The sequence below is a fragment of the Montipora foliosa genome, chromosome 6, assembly GCF_036669935.1.
Source record: "Montipora foliosa isolate CH-2021 chromosome 6, ASM3666993v2, whole genome shotgun sequence".
Classification (NCBI taxonomy): Eukaryota; Metazoa; Cnidaria; class Anthozoa; order Scleractinia; family Acroporidae; genus Montipora; species Montipora foliosa.
Genome location: NC_090874.1, coordinates 55,907,883 through 55,917,882, shown reverse-complemented (window position 1 = coordinate 55,917,882; position 10,000 = coordinate 55,907,883). Strand labels below are relative to the sequence as shown.

Genomic DNA, 10,000 nt, shown 5'->3' with positions numbered 1-10,000 from the left:
ATGTTAACTGCTGTTTTAACCTTCACAACATCAGGTATTATACAGTTTCCCAAGATAGATGACTTCTGTGAGGTATTTGTGTCAGCCATTGATACTCCAGGTCACTTTTGGGTGCAGATTATCACTGAAGATTCCCCGCAGTTGGATAAACTCACAAATGACTTGACATCATTGTATTCTTCATCAGAATCAACTGCTGTTCTTAATGCTTTCAAGGTTAGCTGTGTGATTTACATTTTATGCAGATATTCCTGATTTTTGGTATTTATTAGAGAATGTAACTTTGAGTGCCAACCATGCTTCAAGTACATGTAAGATATCTATTCCCATGGGATTCATCTCAGTGTGAACCTCATTAATGGAGATGGGTCCACACAAGGACAGACTGAGACAAACTCTGTCCAGGGTAGGAACTGAAACTGCAACCTCCGTGGGATTACTGATCACCGTAATGCTCTACTACTGCCTGAGCTGTAAGGTTGGACATGAGCGAAGGCCATGGGTATTCAAGATATCATTTTACAGCAATGAACATGTGCAAGTAACAAGAAAGGGTACATTTATACAAACCTTTGCCAAAGCTATCACTTACCGTAAAAGTCCATGAATAAGCTGCACCTTTTTTCTCAAAATTCAAATAAAAAATCAGAGGTGTGGCTTATCTACAGAAACATCAGGTGTTGGAGTTTTCTAAGGGCTAATTAATATTCGTGAAAACTTCTCAGGATGACACTGAATAAACATATAATAACAAATTGGAAGCATGTTGTTGTTGATCATTGCCTTTTTTATGAGCGATGGCTTTTGAACGAGCCATTTGTATCTTGAAGTGTTCATTTGCAATTATTGTTCTCCAAGAGTTCTTTCAAGTCATTAACTTTCACTTTACTCGAACAATTGAACACCAACCTACATGTACAGGCAATCTCCATTCCTCCACAAAGCTGTTTGCTAAATTGGTCACGTTGATGCGTACCTTTAACATTTTCGCCACGCGTGAGAAAATACCCAGACATTTGTGAGTACTGGCAAGAAATGGCCAACCGTTTCATTGTGATGCCCAGACTCCTCCCCACTAGTGGTGGGCCGATGATCGATAATAATCGAAAGTTGATTGAAAAGTTCAAGCGACGCGACAATCGACTTTGCTTTTTTCATAATCGATTGTCGCCGAAAAATTAAAAATTTATTGGGGACAAATAAAAGTATTAAAATCAATAAAAATGTTCGTTTAATATCTTGTGTGATTTGTCTTTTTTCATGGACTCCTAACCTTTAAGTCACAACAGCAGATATAATCTAAGATTGACTGTGTTTACCTGGCGGTACCCTGTTCGCTGTGTTGTTGTCACTTCAAATACCTCACGCTTATTTGAAAGATGTGGCATGCTAAGCCACTTTGTATTTTGTAAACAACTGAACCAAAACATAAATTACAAGCTCACTGTTTCGCGTTTGTAGTATCACTACCGTCCAAAATAAGTTTTGAAATAGATCTCAAATGTAATTAAAAATCACCAGAGGAAGATAATGTCACCTCTGTTCCAAGATGAACAATAATATATTGTTCGTTTTGGCTTGAAAATGTTTGTTTCGCTCTCCCCAATCTCTCCCCAATTCCAAGTGTGCTCTCTCAGACATGCCTCGCTTACATGTTGCTGACGAGTCCAACATGGCGGCTAAAATGGACGAGTTGGAGATCTCTCGCTATCCTGGAAACGCCAGGTCAAAAGTGTGGGAATATTTTGGTTTTCATCAAGTGAAGGAAGGGCCCACTTTGACTTCTATTTAGATGAAAAATATGTGGAATGCTTATTGGTAGATTTTTCCGATTATAATCGATGATCGATCGGTTGGGGCAATCTGGTTATTTCTGATGATCAAATGTGAAATCTCAACCGATTCCCACCACTACTCCCCACATTTCAAAGCATGGCTACTAAGCACTCGGTCATTTCAATCGCTTTTGAATTTTCTTGGAGAAACTAATCGCATCAAGAGAGCATCTTAAAGTTTTTACAGTAAACTTACAAGATAAAGGTTATGACAAGTGAAATTTTGTTATCTAAAGACTTAATTGATGTGAAAGCTCATAACAACCACCGTGTCAGTGTTTTGAAACGGTGCTTGTTTGTCCTTGTTTGTTTACTCATAGAACTTCATTGGAACTTCAAAGTTTGTTTTCTCTATTTTTTTTTTTTTTCAAAATTCGAGCTTCCAAATTGGGGGTGTGGCTTATCTATGTGTGCGGCTTACACATGGAATTCTACAGTTTAATATTTCAGCAAAGATAAACTATTATCAAGAGTGTAATTTTAAGAGCCATCTGTATTCCTGTGTGATCCATGTCAGCATTAACCCTTGTAAGAGCAATAAACCCAAATAAAGACAGAGAAAAACTCTGTCCGGTTTGGGAATTGAACCCATGGCCTCTGGATTACTTGCAGAGCACAGTTTCTGTACTGACTGACAAGAGAGGGTCAAATGAGAATTTAAGATGTCATTGATGACGAAGTAATGTCCACAGTCACTGAGTCAATTTGCCTGGTGCCTTGAACCCCAAATGAAGCCCTTTAGTAATACTTTGCTTTGTTCTTTTTGTATATCACTAAGCGCTGAGTGCTACAGATTTCAGACTTCAGAGAATTCAGTTCTTGTAAGGTCATTTTTGTTTTATTAAGCTATACTGAAGTGTTTGCAAAAGCTGTTGTATTAATGTATTGTACATGTAATGTGTTAATGTCCTATTGAGATCAGGGCATGATGTAGTTCAATAACATTTCTAGAGAGACACACTCACGAATTTGAAACTTTGTAAAGCAGTTGTATTTTCAGTCCCTTAACCCTGTGTAATTTTTTAGTGTGTCACTGTGTAATAAATGGATTTATGTATTTGTGTTACTTTACGTTTCGTTTATTATACATTACTGCACATAAACTTGCTTGGACAAAGGGCTGTTAACACAGAAATGTAAGCTTGTCTGCCTACAATGGTCAATATTGTCTTCAGTCAACTCAGTTGGTACTACGTTGTAGTACATGTATGTAAACATTAACTGATTTTACTTTTGTTCCAGGTGGGAGATGTTTGTTGTGCACCATTTGAGTTTGACTCCTTATGGTACAGAGCACGCATTTTAGACATGAACAAGGATGGCACTGTGGAGTTGTACTATTTGGATTTTGGAGACTCTGGTCAGATTTCTAAGGACAAATTGAGAGAACTGAAGTAAGTTTGATAGATCAAACAACAAATATTATTGCATTGCCATTTTAGTTACATTCTCTTATCATCACTGATGGCACCAACAGTCATTACAAAAACAGGAAACAGGAAACAAATCTCTTTGTTTTACACAAGTGTTTACAGAGCTCTTAGGGTCCAAAATTACTATTCTTATACACGTATGTGCACAAACTGGCTGCTTAATTAACATAATTTTTTTGGTGGCCAGATTATTGTGGTCACCAGAAACCTTCCCCCACCCCTTTTTTATAATAAAATGAAAAACTATGCATTTTATGGCCATTAAATTACCAGCGTGCTCAAAAACATTCCCTAGTACCAAACAAAAGAAGGTACTAATAATCGTTGTTATACACCTAGACTTTCACTCGACAAAATGAGCACTGTGATTGGTTAATTCTTGGTCATGTGCCCCTGATCAAATTCAAATGTATCCCGACGGGGATACAATTCTGCAGTTGTTGCCCACTCCGGATGTTTGGCTGCGATTGTTGAACAAAGAGTTTCAATGTATAACAATGCACTTAATGTATGGTCCCTCAGGAAACTAGTTAGTTTTGTTTTCCCTCAAGTCCTGATGTTTCCCTCAACTTTGTCTCAGGAAACATCACGACTCCCTGGACAACAAATCTAACTCCCTTGGGACAGTACATTAAGTGTATACTGTATTTAAGTCTCAAGGTTATTTAGCCCAGGGGTGGATTAGGGGGAGGGGGAATAGGGTGGCTAGCCACCCCCCATTTTGGCTCCTTTTTTTGTATTTATAAATCTGCTTTTTATTGTATTTTTAGTTCTGCTGAAACAGATACTGTTTACCTGACGTGAGCAATTTTATTAACACAAATTATAAACAAAGTCAAAATGGCAGCCTAAACTGTCTGGACTTTCGTCAGAGTATATACTTTGCTTCTTTCAATTCACCCTCCTTGAAATATTCCTAGATCCGCCACGGTAGCTGAGCACGCGTGCTCTACTAATTGGGGAGGCAGCAAAGCAAATGAAATCAGAACAAATCAAATCAAATCAAATGTTGGTTTTTGAGGAGAGGGGAAAACCAGAATAACCAGGGAAAAACCTCTCTGAGGTAACGGTGTGTTCTGGTGTGCAAGATAAGTACTGGTATTATTTTTGTGTAGATCGTTTAAACTGATCACTGTTAAGAGAGTTAAAGTTAGCTCACCTAAAATGCAGGTATAGAATGCCACCTGCTTTTTCCTCAAACAAGCGTCCAGTCATGGTCAGTCAAACAAACCACCATCTTGCTTTTAGCAGGCCACAGACATCCCTCATTCCACGTACCGGTTCCCTATCTTTGCTCAGTCCTTGTTCCACTTATCAGATGTATCACTTATCACTTATCACTTGTTCCACTTATCACAAGAATGTGACTTTCTTACCACATTTCTGGTGTGATTTTTAAGGGGCCAATGAAGTGCAAAAAGATTATTGTTTTATTCTGCCCTCATTGTTTCCTGGAATACTTAAATAAGATCATTAAATAATTTTTGTTTTTCAGATCAGAGCACAGCAGGCTTCCATTTCAAGCTATAGAGTGCTTTTTAGCAGGAGTAAAGGCCACTGGTAATAGTTTTAACTCACAATAATACAGAGTACTTGTGTATGACAGTGGCATCCCTTTTTGAGATGATGGTAGAATCAACATAATTTAAAACTATTGGGAGAGGCGTGGAGTACTGTACAAGGAAAATACTTCCATTACTATGATTTTCAGTTGAGTATGACACTAGGGAAGTTTGGTGACAAAGTTTCAGCGTTAAAGTTACCATGTTGTTAAGTGCAACTTCCTTCGTTTCCAAGAGTGACTTTTAGGGCCTTGACGTCATGAGCGATGAGCCTGCCAAAGTCTACAAATGGTAACGGTTAAATTCAAACTGGCGACCGTTACCAGTTAAATGACGTCAAACCCCGAAAAGTAACCCTTGGAAACGAAGCAAGTTGCCGTGACAACATGTTAACTTTAACACTGAAACTTTGTCACCAAACATCCCTAGTGTCATACTCAACTGAGAATCGTAGTAGATGTGCACTGGAAGGAATTTCCAAAAAATGTAGGAGAGAACAAGAGGAAAATGTTATTTGACCAACTTTGTGCTGATTGATGAAAAGAAAATGAATACCACAGAAGCCTAATTTGATGATATAAAAATTATAAATTTCTTAAAACTACAGTGGTGAGAAATAAAAATAATTATTGAGCTTTTGACTCTGCTAGAGTCTTGATTACAATGAAATAATGATCTTTTTCATTGTGATCAAGACTCTAGCAGCGTCAAAAGCTTGATTTACATTACTCATCAGTGGAGTTTTAAGAATTTTTTTATGTTAACATTTGTAGTCCTATTCAATTACTGTCACAATGAAAATCTGAAAACCTTGAACACTAGAGATAGTTATGAAATGTTATTGTGTTGCAATTAAAAAACCAATCATGTGTGAGAAACTTTAAACCATAACCATTAGCGGTAATTAATTAGCCAATATCAAAAATTTGATCAGAGATTTGCTGAAGCAATCAAGCGGTTCGTTGAGAGAAGGATTACATCTCAGGAGCCCTGCTCATCACCAGATGTACATGTACCATGGGAGACTGTGAGAGTGGTGTTACCCTTTTATAAGGACCAGTCTTCAGCTAATTATGTTAAACAACAACTGAACAATCTAAGTTCTAAGTTGAACGTCACTGTCCAACCAGTGTTTGTAAGCCCTAAGCTCGAGCAACAACTAAAGTGGCATGAGTTTAAGCCCCCTATTGTCAACCAACAATGTCTCGTCTATGAATTTAAATGTAACCTGTGTGATGCAGGGTATGTGGGTTATACACGTGGTCACTTACACGAGCGCGTAGAAGGGCACACTAGAAAGTCATCTTCGATTTACAAACATAACCTCCAACACAATAGTGAAATGCCTGAACGCTTCATTGAGCAATTTCACACCACCACGAAATGTAGCGGCAAATTTGATTGCCTTGTTAAAGAAATGTTATACATTCGCATGCGTAAACCAACATTGAACGTGCAAACGGATTCCATCCGCACCAAGGTGTTTGTTTAGGCCGTTTATTGTAAATTTATGCTTATCTTGTACCTTTCCTTATTTGCATGCTATTTAACTAGTTTCTTGATAATGGAGTCATGATGACCCCGAAATGTCTAGGAGCAATAAATTTTCCTGTTTTTTAATAATGTCAAAAATACTGTAATACTCTTTGTTTGTCCCTCCAAAATTTTGCATGACCATTTTTTTAATTTTCTCTTGGGACTTATAATGGTCCCAAGAAAAACTGGAAACAATGCTTATGCAACATTTTGGAGGGACAAACAAAGAGTATTATGGTATTTTATATGTTGGCTAATTTGTGGTTTCATGCCACTTCTGATTGGTTTCTGCACGGTGGGAAATGTCAAAATCAAATCAAAGTGTTCATGGTTTAGCACACTTGTTATTAAAGCCCAATTGGGTAATTTGTCTAGTGTTTATAACTTGCATCATTTGTGCAACTTCTTAAAGAGAACCTCCTTATTTTTTTCTACAAAAAAGTAACTTTAAGTCGCAGGAAATAACCTTTACAGTCAAATCTATCTAATTTTTTTTCAAAGAAAACCTTTGTATCCGAAATAAATAAGTTTAAGAATGGCTTGTTTTTGTTTTAAAATTTCGCGGGCGCCTCCATCTTGAATAACTGGGACGTGTTACGGTTGCCCTACTGTTATTACACAAAAGCACTTTGTGTTAGAACAATAGGGCAACTGTAACACGTCACAATTATTCGATTATTTTTCTCTGTTTGAATACAAAAAGACAACAAATCACGCCTCGTTTATTCAAGATGGCGGCGACCGGGAAATTTGAAAACAAAAAAAGCGATTCTGCAGTTCACTTTTTTCGGATACAAACGCTTTCTTGACAAAAATTCAAGTAAATTTGATTGTAAACATTTTCTGTGACTGAACTTTCTCAAGAGGAGATTAATTTCGTCGGTCGTCATGCAATATCCTATCCAAAATATGTGGAGGCTGTGTGAGTATGGAAGGGGGCAAAGGGTATTTTCCCGAACCGTGAATTGCCCTTTCTATTTTCCGTGAAATGTGAAATGGCCTTTTTTCCTCGTGAAACGTGATTTTGTCAATTTCCGTGAGCCAAGATCTTTGAGAATAATTATCTGTGAAATGAGAATCGGGTGTGTAATTAACCGTGAACTGTGATTTTGTTTTATCTTTTTGTTTTCTATGAATATTATTATTATTGTTCTGCGGGAGTAGAAAGCCGAGAAAATAGACTGTAAATATAACTCGGCAGAGCAAGGTACAACAACTACATCTAAATTGCATCATTCCCTGAAACGTGAGCCTTCGCTCGCTTGCCTGTCAATAATCAACACGAAGAAAATTAGCTTGGAAATCGTCTCAGAAGGTCGAGATGAGTTTCTTTACGGCAGACGGCTGTAGCTGTTCACAATCGTTAAGGAAATTTGCTTGTGTAATTTTTTTTTTCGCGAAATAGCCATTTAACTGTGTGTGTGAAATGTGAAACAGCCATTTTATTTTCCGTGAAACGTGATGAAGACCCCCCTCTCCCACCTCGGTATGGGAGGCTGCTTCTTTTTTTTTTTTTATTCACTCGCACGCAATCTTAAAAACTCTGCAGGTGATGGATGGAGTAAGGAAGCAACTGACGAGTTTGAGAAACTTAGTCACTGCGCCCAGTGGATTTCATTGATGGCACGAGTGGTCAATTACAGTGGAGAAATACCTTGTCTTGAATTGATTGACACTGCTGGAAAAGCTGTGAGTTATTACACTTGTTGGGTATCTGGTCACAACCTTTGCCCAACCATTATTTGTACAGGGCCGTTTTGGGAGAATATTGGCCCGACGTCTTGTCAGGTGAGGACAGCGAAGTCCTCACAACTAAGACTGAGGGCCGATGTAATCCGCAGTCGCCAAAAGGTTTATTACTGAAAGAAATCTTTGAAGACTTTCAACAAATTCCGTGTCGCGCTATGCGGGAAGTGTACAGGGTGAAAAGAATGTACAAAACAACCAAGGTGATCTGGTGACGTAATTCGGAGGACTGGGGAGAAAAATTATAACGCCGTATCCCACAACCGCGCGCGGCCTTATTTTCGAATTCAACATAGCAGAGGCGAGGTTAGAGCTCGTCGGGTCTACTTGACTGTTCATTCAGTTACATGAAATGTGGTAGACACGGAATGATCTGTTGAGGTTTGGCGATGGAAATACTGCAGGGAGTTTGGAAGCAACACCTAAGGCCGCGCGCGGTTGTGGGATACGGCGTTAAATTTTTTTTCCCAGTTCTCCAAATTACGTTACCAGATCACCTGGAAGGCTTAAAACTGGAATGCTCAATGTTAGCCAGAGTTTTTTTCCGAAGATATGGGTCTCGTCCACTTTCTTACCTTCCAGTTCAAAAGAACACAAACACTGGTTCAGTGGAGACAGTACTCAATCCAATACTAAAAATATTGAAGAGGCAATAGAGCAATTGAATTTGTTAGTTTTAGTTATCGGCCCTGTGACTGCCTGAGTAGTATAATAAACTACAAGTATTTGCGGGAGATACTCTTCCCCTAGTCTTGAGAAACTTTAGAATATGGAGGTTAAGATTTCCTTCGGTGCACTTATTGATAACCGAAAATGCGTTGCCTTAGTTGCAGTGTAACTGTCTGGGTGCTATTGTCTGTGATGGAGGGGTTGGTGGGGTTTTAAATGGTTAGCTGAAGCCTGAGACCATGTCGAAAGATCGGGGGGGGGGGGGGGGGGGGGGAGGGTGGTCTGGAGGTGATCAGGTTCTTAGTGATACAGTCGACGTTATTCTTATTCAGTGACATGAAATATTCTACAGCTCAGCCGAGGGGAGAATTGACTGACAATCCGCTTGTGATAATACATGTTTTTGTGTGTCCAGACTTGTTTTGAGTTAACACGAAGAGCGTAATTGCAAGAGCTGCATGGTGACCCCGTGAGCCGTTAAAGGCCACCTCCACTAAAACAGGAATATATCTTTAAAATAGTTAACATAATGCTCACAATCAAAATTGTTCGAAAGTTTTCCAATGGTAGCGTTTGTATCCGAAATAAATAAATTAAAAAAACGGTTGTTTTAGTTTTCAAATTTCCCGGGCGCCGCCATCTTGAATAATTGTGACATGCCATGGTTGCCCTATTTTTTTTAAAACAAAAGCTCGTTGTGCCAATACAAAAGAGCAACCATAACACGTCACAATTATTAAAGATAGCGGCGCCCAGGTAATTTGAAAACCAAAACAAGCGTTTTTGAAATTCATTTATTTCGGATACAAACGATTCCATTGAAAAACGTTTGAACAATTTTGATTGTAAACATTATGTTAAATATTTTGAAGTTGTATTCTTGTTTTAGTGGAGGTTTTAGTGGCGACCACGGAAGGCAATTGTCTCGATTTTAAACTGCACCTGTGACCAAAACATCATTTCTTGGATTTCAAAACTGTGTTAACTAAACACTAAGCGACCAAAGTTTTAAGCCTTAATTTCAAAAAGATACCTGTTTATTTTAGCTGGAATTTTCCTTTTTAATACTCCGCCATTACTAACTTTAAGATCTTGAGAGAGCTGGATCGAGGAGAAAATGACGTCAAAGGCTCACCAGTTTAAGAATTCAATGCGTGTGTACGCCGCAGAATTAATATGCTGCACGGGAGTTTTGGGCTTTCAGACTTTTAAACTCACG

The 10,000-nt window shown here is 38.4% G+C and overlaps 2 protein-coding genes across 2 annotated transcripts in view; both read left to right on the top strand.

Moving 5' to 3' along the window:
• LOC138007815 (uncharacterized) overlaps positions 1-10,000 on the top strand; it is a 24,295-nt gene that overhangs the window by 8,009 nt on the left and 6,286 nt on the right. Inside the window, exons 3-6 of the mRNA XM_068854893.1 lie at positions 35-216; positions 3,078-3,229; positions 4,764-4,828; positions 7,916-8,055. Coding sequence (XP_068710994.1) covers positions 35-216; positions 3,078-3,229; positions 4,764-4,828; positions 7,916-8,055 — 539 coding nt within the window. The remainder of the gene's footprint in view (positions 1-34; positions 217-3,077; positions 3,230-4,763; positions 4,829-7,915; positions 8,056-10,000) is intronic.
• Positions 5,741-7,397, top strand: LOC138007831 (uncharacterized; the record flags this gene model as incomplete). The annotated part of the gene is made up of 1 exon (XM_068854918.1): positions 5,741-7,397. A coding segment is annotated over one exon (582 nt), but the record flags the coding sequence as incomplete, so codon positions are not given.